At 54.6% G+C, this 21,853-nt stretch overlaps 1 protein-coding gene and 1 long non-coding RNA gene across 8 annotated transcripts; one reads left to right on the top strand and one right to left on the bottom strand.

The window, feature by feature from the left end:
- The first annotated feature begins 1,096 nt into the window (after window positions 1–1,096).
- Window positions 1,097–21,544, top strand: RUFY4 (RUN and FYVE domain containing 4). Of its 6 annotated transcripts, none has more exons than XM_032354763.1 (13): window positions 1,097–1,469; window positions 2,251–3,040; window positions 4,190–4,328; window positions 4,459–4,565; window positions 6,007–6,132; window positions 6,409–6,515; window positions 6,860–7,003; window positions 7,397–7,466; window positions 8,337–8,963; window positions 9,551–9,657; window positions 15,560–15,706; window positions 20,651–20,761; window positions 21,290–21,544. In XM_032354763.1, exons 3-13 carry the CDS (start codon window positions 4,289–4,291, stop codon window positions 21,390–21,392), a joined length of 1,689 nt encoding a protein of 562 aa, XP_032210654.1. In that variant the 5' UTR covers window positions 1,097–1,469; window positions 2,251–3,040; window positions 4,190–4,288; the 3' UTR covers window positions 21,393–21,544. The 6 variants fall into 6 exon arrangements, with proteins under 6 accessions (XP_032210654.1, XP_032210655.1, XP_032210653.1 ...); XM_032354764.1 differs by lacking the exon at window positions 1,097–1,469 and adding an exon at window positions 1,763–1,813; XM_032354765.1 differs by lacking the exon at window positions 1,097–1,469 and having other exon boundaries at window positions 2,609–2,707; window positions 2,908–3,040; window positions 4,168–4,328.
- Window positions 10,323–15,605, bottom strand: LOC116597281. Of its 2 annotated transcripts, XR_004288543.1 has the most exons (4): window positions 15,516–15,605; window positions 14,610–14,705; window positions 13,486–13,540; window positions 10,323–12,141 (listed from the first exon to the last, which is right to left on the bottom strand). It is a non-coding gene; the product is annotated as an uncharacterized LOC116597281 (long non-coding RNA). The 2 variants fall into 2 exon arrangements; XR_004288544.1 differs by lacking the exon at window positions 14,610–14,705 and having other exon boundaries at window positions 15,516–15,602.
- Window positions 21,545–21,853: the final 309 nt, after the last annotated feature.

Here is a 21,853-nt window from a genome sequence, read left to right on the forward strand (position 1 = left end):
GGGTTTCATCCCGCAGACGAAGGAGGGAGTGAGTCATGGGCGAGCGCCAGGCCCTCTCAAGAGGCCGCTCAGAAACCAGCTCATCCGAATGCAGACAGACACTTGTCCCCATCCCTGTCCCTGTGGCTCTCACACACCCACGCACTCACTCCTCTTCCCACTCCTCCCTTCTCCTTGATCACCCACATCCACTGCCTCTGGCTTCTTCCTCAGGAGGGGTGCCAAACCCGACTACCTGTCCCTGTCCCTGTCCCTGCCTAGTGGCCCACCTGGTCCCTAGTCCACAGCCAGCCGCATCACAAGTGCAGAGGTAGGGAGACAGAGAAAGCCAAGTGAAGAAAGGTCTGAGATAGGAACAGATGAGGGAGGGAGACTGTGAACTCACGTCTGCCTGAAACCGCCAAGGACAGAGCGGGTTCTTGAGGCTCTGGGTCAGAGGAGAAGCCCTGATGACCTCTGGAAGGGCCTGATCTGAGGGTGTTGAGCCAGGTCACTTTCACTCTCCAGACTCTCTGCCCCCTTTGTGAGGACTGAGAAGCCATAGTCTGGGATACCCAGCTGACCCCCAGAGGCCTCACCCTACTCTGGGGCACTAAGCTAATTCAGGCTCCCATCCGAATCACACCTGCACCACCACCACGAGGTCGGGACAAGTACTCTGCCCCACCAAGGCTGTCCCTCCTGGTACACTGTGTTGCCCGAACTCCGTGTGCCTCAGGTGGAGGGATGTAAGACCCCAGCATAATCCAAACCCAGAGCAGCAAAACAAATCTGAGGAGGCTGGAAACTTCCCAGCCCCAGGCCGGCAGGTAAGTTGGGATTAAGCAGGTAGCCTAGAGCAAGGTTACCTAGTCCTACCTAGTGACCCCAAATGTCTCCTTGTCCTCCACTTCCTCCTTGGAGAAATCTAGTGCCCACATATAGTGGTTCCCCGGCAGACAGAACAAACGCCCACCTCCCAGCCTGGGCCAATCCCTAACCCTCTGGGTCTGCTGCCCATTCGCAAGGTGCCCAGACTTACCGGAAACAGAGAAAGGGGGGCTGGTGTCGGAGGGGGGGGTCCAGCTCCCCAGATCATCTTTAGGTCAGTCCTTGCTCTGGTAGGGCTTTCCCGGGTTCAGAAGGCCCCTCCCTCCTGCCTATAGAGGTGGGCGACAACCGCCACAGCTACCCTGGGACCCACGGTCAACTCTGGACCAGCTCAGGGGAAATAAATTCTTTCAGAGCCTTTCTCCAGCATTCCCAGCCCGGCCCTAAAACTGACCTGAACCATTTGCCCTTTTAAGTGACGGTCCTACATTCGTCTCTTCCAAGGACACGAGAGACTCAGGAGGGACCTCGGCTCAGCTCGGGCCTCCTCACCCGGTAGCGGCCCGACCCGCGCCTCCACCCCCTCCACGCCCCGGGGCCACAGGCCCCGGCTTCGGGTTGACAGGCGCTTGCCCGGCGCGGCTCCCTACCTGTCTCAGGTAAGCCGGGCTCTGCCTGGCCACCGCCACCCGCTCCCCCCGGCCGCCCCGCTGCGTCCTACCTGAAGCGGCAGCCGCCCGCTTTCGGCGCGCCCGGAGGCCCCGGGGTCCCAGCGCGCCGAGGCTGGGGGGCTCCCCGGGGGCTGGGGGCCGCAGGGGGGCCCGGGCTCCAGCGCCTCGCAGCACACCAGGCTCACGGTGCAGCCCATCCGGCCCGGCGCCCGGCGGGCCGGGGGCGGGGACGCGGGCGCGGGGCGGGGAGCTGGGAGGGGGGTGTGTGGGGAGCCGGCCCCCCCCGGCCCTGGCCAGCGCGCGGCCGGGGGGCGCCCCGCACGTCGGAGCGGGTAAGCGGCGAGGCCCCCCGCGCGGCCCCGCCGGGAGCGTCCTGGACCCGCGCCGCCAGCCAGCCGAGGAGTGCGGGCCGGGCGAGGGGCCGGGACGCGGGCGCCCGGGCGCAGCCGGGGGCGGAGGAAGCCCGAGGGGCGCGGGGAGGGGCGGGGGCGGGGGCGGGGGCGGCGGGGGCTCGCAGCCCGGGGCGGCGACCCGCAGAGTCTGGGAGCGCGAGAAAAAGACCGACGGCGCGACGGGGGAGGCAGGAAGCAGATAAGAAGAGAGAGCGAGGAAGAGACCGCGGACGCGGGGACCCGGGGGACGGGGGCGGGGGGCTGGGGAACGAGGCCTCTGCGCGGGGACACCAAGTCCCAGAGAGGCAGAGACGCGCAGGAAGGGGCGGCGGGAGGGCAGAACCGGGCTCGGCCACTGCGTGTGCCACTGTTTACAGGCGGTTGCGGAGGTCTGGAAAACCGGAGTCTGCGGGGGAACCTGCTCCTCTGTTCTCAGCCCCCAGGACCCGCCCTCGGGGCACCCCAGCCTAGAAAAACGGGGACCGGGAGGTGGAAAGACCCCAGCCTCAAGGAGGCGGAGCCCAGCCAGGGTGGAAGGGCCACGGCCCCAGGGACACCCAGCTGGCCGGGTCCTGGATCCAAGCCTTCGCAGTGGTTTCACTTCCATTCTTGGGGGAGAGGGGGCGGGTCGGGCAGTATGGCACTGGGGACCCGGACTAAGGTGGGGAGGAGGACAGGGCGATGGGGAGGACAGGGTCCCCACCTGCACCAGACTTCCACCGAGAGACTGAAGCCTGGCAGAGGAGCCGGAGAAAGGGCAATCCCAGCCTCTTGGTGCCGCCTGGTGGGGACAAGGAAGAAAGACAAGAGCAAGTGACCGTGGTAACAAGGGGAAGCTAACAAGGGAACTTGCAGGGGGGCAATTGCTGCTGTACCTCAGAGTGAGCTGGTGTGTGGCCAAGGAGTGACTCTAGCACGGGGTCTGCCTGAAGGGTACCACCCCCCAGTTCACCCATTCTGCCCTGGCACCCTGGGCCCTGCCTCTACCCCCTCTCCCCCTACCCACCATGTTCTGTGCTCCTCCTGCTCTGAGCAGGGTTTCCCCCTCCAGGGTGCTGGGCTGGGCCTGAGTCACTTCCCGGGCAGCATTCCGGGAAAGGAGGTGCAGGACCTGCAGTCACAAGGGACAGGCTCAGTCTGCAGTGCCCGCTCTCCAGACCGTCCCAGGTGAGGAGCTGGGAGGGAGTCTGGGGGAGGCTGGAGAAAGGGGGCAATACCAGGGGTGGGGCGTGGGACAGAGGCTCCTGGACAGAGAAGAGGGAGCTGAGGAGGCCCATCTAAGTGCTCATGGATTGTGTAGAGTGGACCAGAAGGGGACGCAGAGACCCTCAGTCTGCCCTTGGGTCTACAGGTGGGGAAACTGATGCCCAGGAAAAGCAAAAGGTCACACAGTGAGTTAGTAGCAGGATCAGGATGGAGACCCAGGTCTCTTAACTCCCAGCTCAGTGTCTCCTGAACACCATCCTCATGCAGCCTCCCTCATTTACCTTCTTTTCTCACTCCCTGCCCCTCCACTGTGTCCCCTGCTTCTTCCTTCCCACCCACCCCTGGGTTCCAGCAACTCCAGCCTGGGAGGCAGGGCATGTGGGTTTCCCATGCCCGGCCTTTCCTCCAGGTTACATCAGGATAAGCCACCAGACCCCAGCAGCCCCAGGGCTCCTCTCTGAGCCCCAGGAGCCACTGAGGGAACAACAGGCTGCAGTTCCCCTGGGAGAGGACCACGGGATTAAAACCAGCTGTCCTGCTCCCACACATACCCTGTGGGTTATATTCTGGCACAGCCCCAGCTCTAGGGTCTCATTTTACTTCTACCTCCCTTTCCTCAAAGAACACACATTTTCCACTCAGCTGGGGGCCCGGAAAGGATGAATGTGTGTCTCAAGGCAGATGACTGCTCCAACAAGCTCCCTGTGGGGAACAGGAGTGATCTCCCTCAGCCCAGTGTCCTCACGCAGGAGCATGAACAGGACTGCTCATGCCAAGTCGCCCCGTGTGAGGGCGCACAGTCCAGAGTTCGAACTCAACTCTAGCTTCTCAGCTTAGAGCTTTGTGACATCGGATCAAAGACTTCTCTGTCTGTCTGAGCCCCCCTTTCATCTTGTATCAAATGGAGTTACAGACCTCCTAGATTATTATGGGGACTGAGTAAGACAACGATGTCAGGCATGGAGCATGGCGCCTGACACCCAGGAACTACCCCCATTCATGGGGGCCACACGATCACGTTCCCACGCCAGCCTACAAGGAAGAGCTGGAGTGTTTATCCTACCTGTGAACTCACTGTGTGTCCCTAGATATATCCCATTTCTGGCCCAGGCTGTGATTCCTCCCCTGGGTAAGGAGCCATCCAGGAAGGGGCTCCTTTCCGGGTTGATCTCCCAGAACCACGAGGAATCCCATCATTCTGAAATCCTCATGGCGGAGGAGGGGGCCGTCCTCACCAGAAACCTGAAAGGTGAGTGCGTCTGGAGAAATTTTCTGGGCTTGAGTTGGGGGAGAAGGGAGGGGTCTTGGGAGCCCCTCTGTCAGAGCCCCCACGACCCGGAGCCTGATGTCCACCATCCTCCCGCCCCCACCCCCTCCAGCTGCTGTCTCGGCCATCCTCCAGGGCTACGGGGGCCCGCAGCGGCCAGTGACAGATGCCAGTGCTGAGCTGCACACACTCTGTGGCTGCCTGGAGCTGCTCCTGCAGGTGACCCCCTCCCTGCCCTCTTCCCACCCCCCTCTCTCTGGGCCCAGATAGCCAGGAGGGTTTTCCCAGATACCGAGGAAGAGCCACTGACTAGTTTCAGCCCACTCAGAGTCAGCAAGCCCTTCCTGACATCTGACCTCACTCTTGGGGGTTGACACCATAGCCTCGGAAGTAAGTGGGGGCCCAGCTGGGGACGGGTGGGGATGGGTGGGGCAGGGTGGTCACCCAGCTCTGAGGACTGAAGTTTCAGAGGCAAAATATCCTTGGGCTGGCCTTCCTGCTGCTGGCCCTTTTACTTAGTACTTACCATGGGCCAGGCTAAGCCCTCCTCCTGTCCCACCTTATTACATTCTCATTCTAGCCCCTTGAGGTGCCTGATGACCCTGCCACCCCCACGATGCACACACACTCACAGCCTGTGTGTGTCTCTGTGTGTGATGCACATGTGGTGTGAGTGTACATATATGTAGGCATGAGATGTGTCTGGTGCATGTGTCGATCTCCTGCCGGTCTACCCCTCATCTGCTACACTCCAGTCACGTTGGACTCCTTGATCTTCCTCAAGCATGCCAGGAACTCACCCACCTCAGGGCCTTTGCACTTGCGATGCCCTCTGCCTAGACTGCTCGTTCCTCAGAAATGTGGATGGCACAACTCATTTCCTTCAGATCTGGGCTTGAGTCACAGTTCCTTAGTGAAGTTCTCTCTAGTTTCTCTAATCCAAACTTTTTCAGATTTGGGAGAAGGGGGAGAAGAGCACAAGCAGGGGAGCACAAGCAGGGGAGCGGTGGCAGAGGGAGAGGCAGCAGAGGGAGAGGGGAGAACTGAGCAGGGAGCCTCACGTGGGGCTCCATCCCAGGACCCCGTGATCATGACCTCAGCGGAAGGCAGATGCTTAACCGACTGAGCGACCCAGGGACCCCTCAAATCCAAATTTTTAACATACGCACACATATCCTAAATCACACACACTCAGGCATACACTCCACACATACACACGACATACTCACAGACATCACACACCACACATACATACATGTGTGCGCACACCACATACTTTCAGGTCCCCTTCCCTCCTTTATTTTTCTCCTTAGTAGTCAGTACTGCCATAACATATGTTTTACTTATTCGATTTGTTCATTGTCTGTCTCTACTACCAAGTGTAAGCCCATGCGGGCAGCTTGTCCACTGCTGAATTCCCAGGGCACAGAACGAAGCCCGGCACAAAATAAGTGCTCCACAAGTGTTACTGGAGTGCGTGACTAGAATACCAAAGGCTCAGAGAGGTCCAGCACCTTGCTCGAGGTCACACAGCCAGTAAGGGCCAAGCCAGGTCTGCCCACAGTAGCCCTGTCCTCTCTCTGTGTGCTGGGATACAAGGTGGGTGCGGGGCGGGGGGGGAAACATTTCTATGCTTTCCTGTCCCTCATCCCACTACCAGTTTGACCAGAAAGAGCAGAAGAGCTTCCTGAGGCCTCGGAAGGATTACTGGGACTTCCTCTGCGCCACCCTGTGGCGACAGCGGGGTAGCACGGAGCCGGCCCGCTTCATCCTCGCCCAGGACAAGGTATCTAGGGCCAGGTGGCCCTGCCACCGGGCTCTTGACAGGGATGACCTCCAGGGGCCCCCTTCCCACCCATCTCTGCTCCGCTGACCACAGACTGCTCACCTGGTCCTCAGGTCTCGTTAGCCCCACCCTCAGTATCCCTGCAACCACGTCTTTGCTCCCAAGACAGTACAAGCTCCCAACTGGCCTCTGTGCTGGCTGAGTTCCCTTCATTCTCATAGCAGAGGGCCGTCCACCCCGCCCCCCACCACTATTCACCCTCTGTGCACTCTGCAGTCAAAGACACCTCTGGCAAAAGGCCGTGCCTTCATCCGCTTCTGCCTGGCCCAGGGACAGCTGGCCGAGTCCCTGCAGCTCTGCCTCCTGAACCCAGAGGTCACCAGGTAGGGCTCGCGGAACATGCTCCTCCTGACTCCCCCTAAGCCCACTGTCCTCCCCGTGAAACGTGCCTCCCCCCCCCCCACCACACCCGGATGGATGGGTTAATGTCAAGGACAACTAAAACAAGAGCCATGAAGGAAAAGTAATGAAGAAAGGGCAAATGGAGGGGGGTGGTTAGAACACAAGAGTCCCAGTAGCACCATAATACTCAAGCCACCTGCTCCCCGAGGGCCTCAACCCAACCGTGGGAATCATGCCATGTGGTGGACAGCAGATTCTCGGGGGTCCAGGGGGCAGCAATAGTACCAAAGCCAAAGGCCAAAGGCGCTGGTTGCCATTACCACAGGGACTGGTATGGCCCCCGGAGCCCTCTGGTGTGCCCCGAGCTCCGGGAAGACCTCCTGGACTCTCTCTATGCTCTCAATGGAGTAGCCTTCGACCTGGACCTGCAGTGGCCGAACCTGGATGAAGCCTGGCCCATGTTCTCAGAGTGAGTGGGGTGGGGGGGGAGGCCCCCTCTTTCTAGGGCCTTACTGCCGGTTGACCACCACCCACCCCAAGCAAGCTCCAAACTCGGCCTGCTAGTCTTCCCTTCTTGCTGTCTGAGCCTCTGATGCCCCCCTCCCCAGCCTTCTGTTTTCCTGGGGTAAGCCCCTCATGTCCCGTGAGGGACACACTCTTAAGGAGCCGCTGGATGCTGGGGGTGGGCGGTCAGAAGGATGAGCCCCGGGGGGACGTGAGGATGAGTGGTGGGTAGGGCAGGGATAGAGAGAGCCGAGCCAGAGTTGGCCGTGAGGGCGGGAGGGGTGCTGCGGTGCCCGGGTGGTTCGACTGCTACCAGAGAGAGGCCCCCAGCCACCCCCGCCCCGCCCTTTCTCCACAGGTCCTGTCACTCCAGTCCCAGACGGACCCAGGGAAGAAGACCCAAAAAGACCAAAGATTCCCCAAAGCAGGTGCCTCTGCCCAACTTCATTCCAAATCGCCTGCTCTACATCTCTGTTGGGCCCCCCAGGATGAGCAGTAACCAAGCAGACAGACAGACAGATATCAAGGAGAGAAGGGGACCGTTGGCACCATCCGTGGGAGGCAGGGGACCTAGGGTCGGGGGAAGCGCTCTGCTAGGTAACTAGAAGTACGTAGGAAGGCCTCCGTCAAACAATGGGCAAACTTCTCAGTTCAGTTTGCCAAGGGAGCAACTGAAGAGCCAGGTTTCTGGGTTCAAATCCTAGCTCTGCCGCTAATAACCAAGGTCTTTAGCAAAGTACTTGTCTTGCCTTGAAGGTGATTGTGAGGGAGCGTTGAGACAGTTGAGACAGACCATGTGTAGCCCAGAGCAAGGCCCCAGGCCACATGTTCAGGAAGTGGTGGCTTGTGGCTATTGTCATTCCCCAGTCTTGCTCTGCAACCCCTCAGCTTCCAGGCGCCAGGTACAGGTACCACGAGGACTCAGCCTTTGGCCAGAAGGGGGAACCTCTCATAACACAGCCCGTTAAGTGAGGTGATGCAGACATGCGCAGAAGAACACGGGAGCACACAGAAGGCTGTTTGAGAGAGGGGACTCTCGGCTACTGTGGGTCTCTAACACCTGCCCCTATGGGGCAGGTGTTATTACTCCCATTTCACAGGCAAGAAAACTGAAACACAGAGAAGTTCAGGGGGCAGGAAGGAGGAGAGGAGAGGGTGGGAAGAACTCGCAGGTCAGGGTGAGGAGGAAAGGAAAGAACACTGAGAGGCATCACTGCTCCCTGACCAGACAGGAACTCAGCCCCCGGATCCACCTGGGGTGCTGGTAACTGGGGGTGATTTGGGGGGCTTCTCTGCAGATCCCAGCCACATATGGAGACCCCACAGGAGCCCAGCCAGAAGAGCCACACACTAGCCAAGCTGGTCTGCAAGCTGCGCCCAGGGAAGATGGGTTAGCTGGACTTCCCGGGGCCTGGCAACCCAAGCATCTTCTTCCCTTCATGGAAAAGGAGAGAGAAGATCCCAAGAGCCTCGGGCCCCCACGGAGCACGTGGGAACCGGAGGGGAAGGAGCTTCAGCCAGCCCAGGAAAAGGGAGCCCCAAGAACTGGGGTCTGCCTGGAGAATTCAACCCCCAGTAGCCAGGGACAGGGGGAAGGGACCAACAGAGCTCCGAAGGAGGTGATAGGGACAGAGGCTGAGGGAAGAGGGGTTCTGCCCGGTGCAGAGGGGACCCACAAAGGGGAAACAGAGTGGGGTCATGTCCACAGGCTGCTGGCCTCCAGCCCCAAAGGGACAATAGAGGACACAATGTCAGGGAGCTGGCAGAAGTGGAAGGCATCTAGCATTCCGGGGATGCCTGGGGTCCTACAGGACCTGGGAACAAAGGAAAACTCCACCCCAGAGAGACAGCAAGAGGAAAGGGGAGTGACCAGTGTGACCAGGAGGAAGGAGCCGGCAGAAGTGGCGTTGCAGGATGTGGTCAAGGTGAGAGCTGCTGAGCGCTGTACCTGCCTTTTCTCCTCCCCCAACCCAGCCCCCCAGGTGGGAGTCATCAGTGGTGATGGGGAGGGGCATCCTGTGCGGATCAATTCTGATTGGTCCGCACAGGATGATTATTCTTCGAGGGGGTCTTCTTGCTGTGAGCTCTCGCCAGGGCCACTTCATTCATCAGTCCTAGGTGCCTGGCCCCTTGCGGGCACTTGAGTCTGAGACCCCTCCCCAGCATCTCTCCGCCGGGACAGCCGCCTAGTGGCCCTCGTTGTACTTGCTTCTCCCGGAGATCACCAAGACTGATTTCAAGCTTTCCTTCGGCCTCCGCTCTAGCGGGGGTCTTCATGCCCCTTGACTTCTGTAACTCTCATCCCTCAGCCAAGGAAGAAATGGCCCCAGGCTCACCCAGGGGCAGAGCCTGGCGTCTCAGCTCCCGGTGCTGTGCCCAGTCCCCCCTCCACCCCAGGGCTGTCTCGTCCGACCTGGGGTCTCCGGAGATGTCGTGAGGTCAGACCCGGAGCTGGCATCTCCGCCCTCCTCCCTCAGCCTCTCTTCCCCTTCCTTTACTTCCCACGCCCAAGAGCCTGAGACATGAGCTCCGGAAGACCAAGGAGCAGGCCCGGCACCAGGAGCAGCTGCTGAAGAAGCAGGAAGGGGAGCTGAAGACACTGCAGGAGCAGTTCAGCAGGTAACCTTGGCAATTGTGGGCGCAAACAGGCCTGGCCCGGAGGCCTGCAGGACCGGCGGCTCTCCCTGGCTCCTGCTCGCCCCCTCGTGGTCACTTTGGGAAGCGCCTTCTGAGTGGCTCTCGCGCGGGGCACAGGCTCAGGAGGGTGAGGTTTGCGGGGCATAACTCCTGGGGCTCCTTGGGGAGCTCCCACTGGCCCCCAGCCCTGCCGGCCCCTCCCTCGCTGGCCTCCCCGAGAGCCTGCAGGAGAGATGAATGCCTCCTGCCCCTCCCTCCCCTCCCACGCTCCCCTCTGCCCCTCTGCTGCCGCTCTGCTCTTTTCTTTTTTTTTTTTTTTTTAAGATTTTATTTATTTATTTGACAGAGAGAGATCACAAGTAGGCAGAGAGGCAGGCAGAGAGAGAGAGGAGGAAGCAGGCTCCCTGCTGAGCAGAGAGCCCGATGCGGGACTCGATCCCACGACCCTGAGATCATGACCTGAGCCGAAGGCAGCGGCTTAACCCACTGAGCCACCCAGGCGCCCCACTCTGCTCTTTTCAAGCCAGGCTCCTTCCCTGCTCTCCATCTTCCTTCCATACCCGCCTCTCATTTTCCTGCTCCCTGTTCCAGCCTCTCCTTCACCCTCGTGAGTCACAATCGTCATCATAACTATCACGTACCGAGCACTTACTATGTCCCTGGCACCGTTCTAGGTGTTCCCTCCTAACCTATGAAGTAGGTTCTCTAAGAATCCCCATTTTATAGATAGGGCAACTGAGTCTCAAAGGTGCTGCACAATTCACCCAATGTCACCAGTTAGTAGAGGAGCTGAGGTCCGCACCCCAACAGCCGACTGCAGCACCGGACGGCTTACACACGGACCCTCAGGCCCTGTATTGAGTGCCTGTGTTTATTTCAGTCCCCCCGCCTCTCCCGCTCGGCCCCCTCTCACCATCCAGCTTCTCCCACTTTCCGTCATGCTATTAACCTCAAGAGCCCAGAGCACACTCTCTCCATGTCTGAGTTTCTCTTTCAGAATTTTAAAAATATTTCCGCCATGCAAAGGTCTTCCTGGGTCTGACTCAGTCTCTGTGTCTGTCTCCTGTGGTCTCCGTGTGCCTCCGTGTGCCCACCCGGCTCTGTCTCTCACGTGTGGCCGACGCCCACCCCGGGAGGTGCCAGCCCAAACCCCACTGGAGCCTGGGTAGTTGTGCTTCAGACTGAATCACAGGCCGCTTGACAGACTCCCTGCTTAAAAGGCTGAGAGAGGCTGCGGGCCCAGAAACCAACCCCAAAAGGCACCCCTCCCCGGGCTTCTCCCGCCGGATGCTCGGCTGAGCTTGGCAGTTTGGTCAGGAAAGATTCCTGTGACCCAGGCCCTAGGCTAACCCAGGGGCCTTGCCCACCCAGGAGCCTTCTTTGGGAATCACGATGGGCTGGAGGGAGCCGCTGGGAGATCCCAAAGAGACCACCAGGCCCAGGCTGCTCCCTCAGCTGGGGGAGCCCCTGTCTCATAGCCCACTATCCTGCCACCTGTTATCCTAGCCATTATCCCACAGACTCTCAGATTGCCTACTCGGTGCCAGCCCTGTTGTAGCATATCAGAAATCCTCTTGCAGACAACACAGACCAAATCCCTGTTCCTGGGGAACGTCCCTTCTAGTCGGGGAAAGCCAATGGTAAACACGATAAGCAAGTTAATTGCATCGTGTCTGATGCGACAAGTCCTAAGAAGGAAGAAAGTCAAGCAGAGAAAGGAGGTGGGAGTGTCAAGGGGTATAGGTTAAATATGGCAGCATGGCCAGGGAGGGCCTCCGTGAAAAAGTGATGCTTGATCGAAGACCTGAAGGAAGTGAGGAATAAGCCATGTGCATATGTGGTAGAAGAACGTTCCAGGCAGTGGAACAGCAAGAGCAAGGGCCCTGGGGTAGGAATGGCCATAGCAGGTCATCAGAACATCACAGAGGCCCAGTGGAGTGAAGGAGGGAGCGGAGGGAGGGGCAAGTCAGTCAGGTAACAGGAGACCCTCACAGGTCATCCAGAGGACCTTCGCTTGCACTCAGAGTGAGATAGGAACCACTGAGAGTCCTGAGTAGAGAAGGGACAAGAATTGACTTTTGGCTTTAATGTTAAGTATGTTTGCTTTTTTTTTTTTTTTTTAAACAGTTCAGTGGGGTTTTGTGTATTCATAAAACTGTGCCTCGATCACCATGGTTTAGGACATTTTCATCACCGCAAAGAGAAATTCTGTACCATGAGCAGTCACTGCCATTTTCTCCCAACCTCCCAGCCCTAGGCAAGCATTCATCTGTCCCCATAGACCTGCCTATTCCAGACTGATCTGTGTGCTCTCAGGGGCTGGAGGCTGCTGCTCCATGGGGCTAAGCTGTAAGGAAGCAAGAGCGCTGATGAAGAAGGGGAGCACGGTGAAACCCCCGGATGTTCTCTGGCAATGGAGGTGCAGAGAAGCTGCAGGATTCTGGAGCCACAGTGAGGCCTGGCTTCCTGGTGGGAGAGAGAAAGACAGGCATCAGGAATGACTCTTGTTTTCCGGCCTGACCAGCTCGGAGTCCGGAGTCCCCGCTGACAGTTTGCCCTAGCAGGGCGGGCTTGTAGGGGGAAAGTCAGGAGCTGGGACGAGAGCATGTAAATTTGAGACGCCAGTCGGACGGGCAAGTGGAGCCGCTGGGTAGCACGCAGGGTGTAGAGCTCAGGGGAGAGGCATGGGCTGGGGATCTGCTGGAAAGTCGCAAGAACTCGGGCAGCAGGAACAGAAGCTCCTGCCACTAGGAGGACGGAGGATGTGCTCCCCTGCCGCCTGGGGTCCAGGGAGCTTGGGAGGAATGTCACACTCGGGGGGCTGTGGGCACCAAGCTGGGATGGACTGTCTCATCACCACCAGACAGAAGTGCCGTGGGGCCCACTGAGTCAGCCAGCAATAGTGTTGTCCCTCTACCGAGGCCGTGAGCGGGGTGACAGCAGTGAGCAGAATAGGCGGGGTCTGCTCTCCGGGCCCGCGGAGACAGATGATAATTCAACAAATGGAAATGGGATGTCAGCTAATCATGGGGGCTGTGGGAAAACGTCAGTCCAGGAACAGGGATAGAGACAGGAGTGCTCCCGAAGGGGGCCCGCAGATGCAAAGTCCCTGTGGGGCTGGAGCAGAGGGACACTCCCATGTGCTCTGGAAGGCTGGAGGAGAGTCTTGAGCGGGAAGTGGGGAGTCGCCAGGGCTTCAGGATTGATCTGTCTGTGGTGTGGAGAATAGACTAAAGGTGGGCAGGGGTGCGGCCCCTGGGTGCAGAGCCCCAGGCTAGACACACAGGGGAGACACAGCCGACCAGCCAAGCACCAGACCCCAGCAGACCAACCAGGAGCCAAGAAAATACACTTGGAACTGAGCTATGGTGCATGCGATAACCACTTCCCGGCTAACCAGAAACTGGCCTTCCCTGTTTGGCCTCCAGTCCCTGATTTGCAAAAGGAGATGGTGCTCGAGTTCCTCCTACAGCTCTGATGCTCTCTGAGACCATCCTGCCAAGCAGATGGGTTTCCTCTGTCCCTGGGTAATACCTCAAAGCAAAAGTGATTAGATCAGGTGTGAGTGGAAGAGGTCCTCAGATGGGGAATTAGGCAAACATCACACTTCTCCCCCTCCCGCTCCCCAGTGAGCTTCTCTGGGGCACACCAGGGCCTTATAACCCATCCCTTGCTCCCAGCCACTGCCCACTCCACTCTGGTGCGATAAACCACTGGTGACTGGGGCCCTGCCTGGATAAAAGTGTGGGGAGGCAGAAAGAGTTGATGGCCTGACAGGTCTGCCTCCAGATTTCTGCTCCCTCCACTTACCAAACCTTGTGGCCCTCAGCAGTGTGATTTCCTCTCTGAAGCTCTATTTTCTTTCCTGTAAAATGACAACAGTCTTACCTGTCCATACGTTTGTGAAAATTAAATGAAGCCAGGCTATAAAACACTGAGCTCAGGGTCTAGCATGTAGTAGGTGTTCAATAGACTTGAATTCCTCCGTGTCCCCTCCTGCACCAGGAGTGTCTGTCAACCCCCACTTGAAATACTTCAGTGGATTTCCATTGCACTGAGGTCAAAGCCCATTCCTCTTGGGGCCAGCGAAGCAGAGATCAGGCCCTGTCTCCTTCTCACCTCATCTCTTGCCCACCCCCACCTCCTGCCATTCATGAAATTCCAGCTTCCCTTGTCTTCTTTCAGTTCCTCAAAGAAGACAAGCTCTTGCCAACTTGCGGACCTTTGCATGTGCCTTTCACTGGCTCTACATGGCTGAATTCTCATCTTTTGGATCTGCTCAAAGGTCACCTCATCTTGGGAGCCTTTCCCAAGCACCCTCTCAAGTCTGTCCCCGCCTCTCCTATATGCCGGTCATACCCTTAGCTTCACCGTGTCACTGGCCTGTCACTTGCTTTGACCACTGCCCCAGACACATTCTGAGCTCCACCAAGAGCCATAGGCACTGCTCCTATGCCCCCTCTAACAGCCCCTGGCACACAGGAGGTGCTTAATAAATGTTCCCTCCCACCTCAAAGACACACTGTAACGCGTGCAAGTAAACTAGCTCGACAAAACGAAACGCCAGTACTAAGTAAGGATACTGGAGACCAGAATGTTCATTAAAAATCCAAACACAACCCTGAGCACAAGAACAGCCTTCCTTAGGCTGGAGGGACTGGCGGGTCTGCTGGAATTTCTGGGTATCTGTAGTCGATTTGATCTCACAGCCCACCCGGCTTTCTTTCTGAGGCCTGCTACTCAGCAGTGTTGTAAAAATTCATAATTCAGTTCATTGTGAAGCCTCTAGCAAAGCTTCAAACACATTGAAGCCCAGGGTGGCGCCACACACAGACAGACACACACACACACATCTGAGGTCACAGGATGTGTGGACCCGCCTTTGCAACACCCTCCCATCTGAGGCTTGGAGGGAAGGGCTGGGACCTTCTTACTTCCAGTCCAGCACATTTCTTGGAAGAAATCTTCTAGGAAGCCACCAAAGACAAAAGGAAGAGGCCAGAACAGAGCTGAGGCAATGCCAGCTCAAACTGAAACAAAAATTTATGAAAGCCATATGTTTCATATTGCCTTTTTTAATTGAAAAGACAATGTATCATAATTTTTCAAAATATTTTAATAGCTAAAAATCACCCCAAGTCCTCTACCACTAATCCCCCCCCCCAACCCAATGATTGTTCTCAGCTAGGCACAGCCCAACCAGCCTGGGGCCCCAGACACCAACAGTGTCCATTTGGTGTGTGTGGTATGGTGTGTTGTGTATGTGTGAGCATGTGTGACACAGGAGGGTGTGGGGATGTGGAGAATGTGTGTCTATGTGAGTGTGTGTATGTGGTGTAAATGTGTATATGTGCAGTGTCTATGGTGTGTGTGTGGCCCACGGTATGCGTGTGTTCTGTCGTACGCATGTGGTATGTGTGTGTTATGTGGTATAGATGTGTTGTGTTGTGAGTATGTTGTGTGTATCTATGATGTGTTGCCCCATGTGTGTGAGTGTGCTACCAGCATGTAGTATGTGATATGTGTGTTATATGGTGTGTGTGATGTGTGTAGTATGTGTGGTGTATTGTGACTTGTGTGGTGTGTGTTGTGTGGCATAGTGTTCGTGTTGGGATTGTACACAGTGTATGTGGTATGTGGTGTGTGTGTGTATGTACAGTGTGGCACAGGGGGATTGTGAGAGGCGGGAGTACATGTGTAGTGTGTGTATATACATGAGCGTGTGTGTGGTTGACATGTGTACATGTGTGAGGCATGTACAGTGTGTGTGCACACCTCAGCTGTGGGAGGCACCACCAGCTTCCCCCAAGAGCTCCCCAGCAGGCAGAGGCCTGGCCTACCTCAGGCACAAACGCAGAGAACTGAGTCCTCCTTCTGTGCCCAGGTGTCAGGAGGAGAGGGACCAGCTGCAGACAGAGCTTGAACAGAAGCAGCAGGAGGCTGAGAGGAGGAATGCCATGTATGAGGAGGAGCTCGGAGGGCAGCAGGACCTCGTCCGCGCCATGAAGAGGAGGGTGCTGGAGCTGATTCAGTAAGGGCGGACACGGTGGGGCTGGGGTGTGGAAGGGGGCATGGCGTGGGATGTGGAGACTGGGGAATGAAAATTCGGAACCTTTTCTGTATGCTAACTCATTTGTGGCCACCCCAGCTGTTCTCCTCATTTTATAGATGAGAAAACTAAAGGTCAGAGAGGCAGACTTGGCCACCAAGGACACACAGCATATAAATTACAGAGAGTCCTCTGGCTCTAAGGGACACCACCACTCCAATGCACCCGCACATACACACACCTACAAAGTTAGGGGAAAGGAAAGGAGCCCACGGATAGAGAAGGAATTGAGAGAAAGGGGAGGTTAACTAAGAGCAAAGCATATATCCTGTGCCTGACTGCCTGCTGGGCTTCCATAGACCACCAGGCCTGTGGGCCATCCTGGGTCATCTGTCCTAGGTTCCAGAGGCTGGGCTCACCAGGATCAATTCCAAACCACTAACACACTGGGGGATGGAGGAGTTATAGAAAGCCTGGTTTCTGCCTTTCAGGCCAGTGGGGAGCTAATGTTATACTTTGACCCAGTTCAGGAAGCAGGGTACCACTGGACTCAGCTTCCATTAGAATCGGAAGGTCACGGACAGATCATCTAGGGCTAAATCCTCTGGCACAAAATCCAAGTGATACTAAAGATGAGAGAAGGCAGAGGTCAACCTGGAAAGAACAAACCAAGAATTTAAGGAGTGATCTCCTTCAAGGAGCTGTCAGCTGGGAGAAAGGGGGACATACAATGTTAGCTTTATAGCTCACAAAAGAATTTGAGGTAGCCAACAATAAAAGACATATATACACACACAGACACACACACACACACACACATGCACACACACATACATATGCACACACACATATATACAAACACATTTATATACACATATATATAATTGTTATATATAATATATATGATTGTTAAAGAAAAATAGATGAAATCAAAGAGAAAAAAATATATACTCCCAAGATATTAGGATTAGTGTTAGGGTTGAAATTTAACTCTGAGCATCTTGGCAGCAGAATATAAAATGGAAACACAGAAAGTTGACTAAACGTCACTAGGCATTCCAAGGAAATACGCCAGTGCATCAGGAGGGAAAAATGCTTTTCCTCATGTCAAAGAAACTCATCCCAAGATCCCAGGCTACACAGTATAATGTCCCTTGCAGAAGCATCATGGAAAATCTGGCCCTCAGCCAAAAGAGGTAGGGGAAAGCCCTAGACTCTGACTTCTGCATCAAGATAGTGATGATGACACCATGGTGATGATGGTGAAGATGACACAATGCATCACATATTTTCCATCCTGAGATCTCACTAGAATGATCAGAAAGAAAGAAGAGAGAGAGAGAAAGAAAGAAAGCAAGAAAACTTGTAACAGAAAGGTAGAGAAGCCAACAACAAAGAAGAGACTTCAGCTACTTTCCAGAAACTGGAAAATGGATGAAAAAGTAGATACTGGATTTAGCCCAAGTTAGAACTTCAGGGCCCAGAAACACCAGGGACGTAGATGGCAGAAATGACATGGGTGACAGAAATCAGGAAAAAATAACTGATAAAGTCATTAGAAAGAGCAGTGTACCCTGCTTTCTGCCTGCCTCCCTGACTGCAGAATGTCAACACTGAGGGTTCTATCTCCCAGGCAAATAATTAAAATGCCCTTCTTTTAAAAAAAAGTTAGATGCCGCCAAATGAAAGGGCAGTGTGTTCTGACATTCGACGGTCCATGGGGCAAGTAGCTCCCTGCCCAGTCCTTCCTAAAGGGAAGCCATAAACCAACCAACCGCCCTGTCCACTACTTGAGGCTCCAGCAGCTTGAACATGAAATGGTAACCAGAGCCCCAGATGTTTGAAAAGAATCTAGAACATAAAGGGGGGAGACAAAGATAAGCAAACCAAAAAAATTCATCTCCCATGAATCTCCCACGGTGCTATGGAAAGTGACCATCCAAAGGTGAGAAATGTTCTTGGAAATTAAAAATATCTCTCAAATTTTTTTTAAATTCATAAGGACTGGAAAAGAAAAAGGAGGCAGTCCCTCAGGGCATAGCTTACAGGGCATGAAGAGTTGGAATACATGAGAGAAACAATTGCAAACATAAAGAATCAATCCAGGAGTTTCACTGTCTTCTCCAACTGACAAGAATTCCAAAGAAAGACCAAATAAAATCAAGGATATTATCAGATTAAAAAGCTGAGAGACTTTCCCAGCTCTTGGGGTCACAGGTCTCCAGATGTAGAAGATGTCACTGAGTGATCAGCACAACAATTGAAAGGAAGGGAAATGCATGTCGAGATACAGTGTGTGAAATCTCAGTGAAATAAAGATGAGGGCAATATACTCAGACACATCACTTATAAAAGAAGTAGGACACAGAAAAACATGTTAGGGGCAATGGCACCTGGGTAGCTCGGTAGGTCAAGCAGCTCTTCATCTTGGCTCCGGTCTTGATGTCAGGGTCGAGGTCAAGCCCTGCATTAGGTTCCACACTACATGTGAAGTCTACTTAAAAAATAATAATCATCAAAAAAAAAAAAAAATAATAATAATAATAATAATCATCAATGTAGTCATACTTTCAAGTTCTGAGGAAAGATAGCTTTTGCCCCGGAATTCTAGGTCCGGCCAAACTATGAAGCCAGTAGGGAAGGTGATGCAGGAAAGACATTTTTCAGAAAGACAGGTCACAGAAAATGCACCTCCCACACAGCCTTTCCTGGGAAGTTAATTAAGGATGTACTTCAGAAAAACAAGGAAGTAAGCCAAGAAAGGAGAAGATGTGGAATTTAGGGAACAGTCATGGTAGCCCAGGAGAGAAGAAAAGGGAATCCCCAAGATGACAAGAGGACAGCAAGCCCAGGGAACAGTCAATGCAGACTTCAGCAGAAGTATTGAGGACCCAGGAGGAAAGTCTCTGGGGAGAAAGAGAATCAACAGAATAACTGATATGATGAACAATTTGTTGGGGGGAGGGAATAATTTGGCTATGTAAAAGGTAAGTCATGCAAGGAGCAAAGGAAGGCAATTGCAAAGTCCTGGAAAAACAGAAAACTTCCAAGAAAGGAAATGTGTTGAACACATCTTACCTGTCCTTGAAGCAATATATTTATATTTGTCTAATACAGTAAATACTATTTATCGATTTTTTTTAATGTTGGAATTAACCTAAAGACCAAGCACAGAAAACAACTGCAATTACAGCACAAATGTCCATTAGCACTTAAACAATATTACATATAGAATAGAATCCAACAGAATTTCTGTGAGGATGGAAATGTTTGCTATCCGCCCTGCCGAATATGGTAGCTACCACTCACGTGTAGCAACTAAGTACTCCACATGGGTTTTGTGGGACTGAAGAACTGAAGTTCTACTTGTGGTTCATTTTAGTCAAATTAAATATAGATTAAAGTAGCCACATGGGCCTAGTGGCTACCATATTGGATGTTGAAGGAAAAGATGAGTAGGAGAGGAGAAGAGGAGGCCCCCCGAAGAGGAGGGGATGCTGGCATCATCATATTACAGAATGGCAGTCCGGATGCTATCTGTGCTTCATAGGATGAGTGAAAAATAAATGTGTGAGCATATTCTGGAATATGAGAGAGGATCCAGAAATAGGGGTATTCTGGAGAGGAAGGAGATGGAGTCAGTGGGGATGGTACTAACTAAGCTAACCCCCTGACATCAAGGCAAGGTGTTCTCTCTTGATGTGTCAAGGAGAGAGGATATGAGCACATTACTTAAGTGTGGAAGTAATATCAAGGAGAAAAAGCTAAAAGTATAAGAAGTGGTTTGTCACTGAGATCGGAAGGAGTAGGGGGGGTGTCTGTTTCCTTCTGGTATAAGTTCTTCTATACTATTGAATTATGAATCATTTTGATTAAAAAAACATATTTTTTTCTGAAGAGGAAAACAGAGGGGGAGGGGCAGAGGGAAAGAGAAAAAGAATCTGAAGCAGGCTCCACACCCTGCTCAGAGCTGGGGGCGGGGCTCAATCTCGCAAAACCCTGAGACCGTGACCTGAGCCAAGGGTGGGAGCTTAACCTACTGATGAACACAGGTGCCCCCTAAACATCCTTTTAAAAAAACAAACAAACAAATAGGGGTGCCTGTGTGGCTCAGTGGGTTAAAGCCTCTGCCTTCGGCTCAGGTCATGATCCCAGGGTCCTGGGATCGAGTCCCGCATCAGGCTCTCTGCTCAGCGGGGAGCCTGCTTCCTCCTCTCTCTCTGCCTGCTTCTCTGTCTACCTGTGATCTCTGTCAAATAAATAAATAAAATCTTTAAAAAAAAAAAAAAAAAACAGTGAGGATAGTTTTGCCGGAGTGTAGCATACGTAACCAGAAGGATTTGTATCAAGTGCCAAATGAAAGCTAAGAGCATTATAAGAAACTGCTGGGGTCTCCTTGGAGGAGGTGGGCTATGAAGGCTATGTGGGGCTAGGGGGACCCGGGTGTCACCATCTGTCTTCCCAAAGACTACAGACTCCCTCATCTCTTGTGTGTGTGTGTCTTTCATGGTCTCTTCATTTCTGTCTTTCTCTACCACTGTCTCTTTCTGTCGCTCCGTCTTTCTTTGTATTTGTCTCTCCCTCTCTGTGTGTGTCCCTGACTGTCTCTGCATCTTGTTCTCTTGGTCTTTCCCTCTCTCTCTACATTTATCTCACCATCTACCTCTCTTTATCTCCCTCTCCATCTCCCTGACTTCCTTTCTCTCTGACCGTCTCTCTTTCTGTCCCTTTGTGTCTCCCTCTCATTTTCTATGTCTCTTTCTGCTTTGCTGTCTCTCTCTCTCTTTTTCCCTTTGTATGTGTCTCTGGATGACTCTCTCTCCCTCTCTATCTCTTCTTGGTCTCCATGTTTCTCTTTCTCCCCGTCTTGGTCTCTCCATCTTCCCATCGCTTTGTGTGTCCCCCCCTCCCCAACCCGCCCGTCAGAGAGAAGGATGACCTGTGGCAGAAAGCCCAGCATCTGTCTTCCATGGCCCCCGGATGCTGTGTGGACTGCAGCAAGATCTTTGGCCGGCTGTCTCGGCGATACCCATGCAGGTAACTGAGAGGGCACAGAAGTCTTGCTCCGGGACAAGTGCTGTTTCCACCAGCCCACAGTACTCTGCCCCTGCTCAGAAGGGAGGGACCCAGGAACTGGGGGTTTATGAAAGCCACTTAATGCTGGCCACTCACTTTACACAACAGTTAGCGTGGACATGAACCAGAACAGTGGGAAGAGGTCAGATAAGCAACAGTGTCTGGAAGATGGGACTGTGCAATCCTTCCGAGAAGAGACAGATGAACAGGCTTCTGGTCTGGGAGGAGATCTGAACAGAGGAAGCTACTCCCCTCACCTTCTTCTGGGAACAGGGTGGCAGGACTAACCATGGGAGGGGGCGAGCAGGAGACCCTGTCTTTTGGATTTAAAGGACTCTGGAGGGGGTGGAGCATTGAAACACCTTTTAGGAAAGGGCAGGCCTCCTTGGACAGACCCAGGGCTGCTCTGCTGGGAGCTAGGAGCAAACCCCATGCTCCCCTCGCACGCACACGCCCAGGAGCGCCCCACTCTTCCTTCCTCTGCTCCAGGCTCTGCGGAGGCCTGGTTTGCCATGCCTGCTCTGTGGATTACAAGAAGAGAGAACGCCGCTGCCCTCCGTGCTCTGAGAAGGGAGAAGCTCAATCCAGCTGACGGGCTCACCCAGGACGGGCCACCCACCCCACCCCGGTCACCTCCCTCCCCTCCACCCTTTCCATCCCTCTTGTCTGGCCAGTCCTGCCTTCTAGAAGGTGATGACCTAAGACAGACAGCCCTAGTGCGCACCCGCAGTGTGAGAGCGGAAGCAGCCGCTCCCCCCCACCCTGGGGGGTGCAGGGTGGCTCCGCCCTGAGAAGACGACGCCTGGGCCCTGACGTTTCTGAGCAGCCCACCTCGCCAGCCACTGCTCACCTCACGCAGCAGTGTCCTGTCTGGAGTCGGCTTTGAAGGTCTGCTTTGGCAAGGTTTCATTTTTTACAGCTTTCTTGAGGTCCTATGGACGTTGAACACACTTCACACACATTGCACAACTGGATGGGTTTTGACTTTAATATCCACCCATGAAACCATCCCCATATTCACACTCAGGAGCACATCCATCAGCCCCAGACCTT

Source organism: Mustela erminea, chromosome 8, assembly GCF_009829155.1.
Source record: "Mustela erminea isolate mMusErm1 chromosome 8, mMusErm1.Pri, whole genome shotgun sequence".
NCBI lineage: Eukaryota > Metazoa > Chordata > Mammalia > Carnivora > Mustelidae > Mustela > Mustela erminea.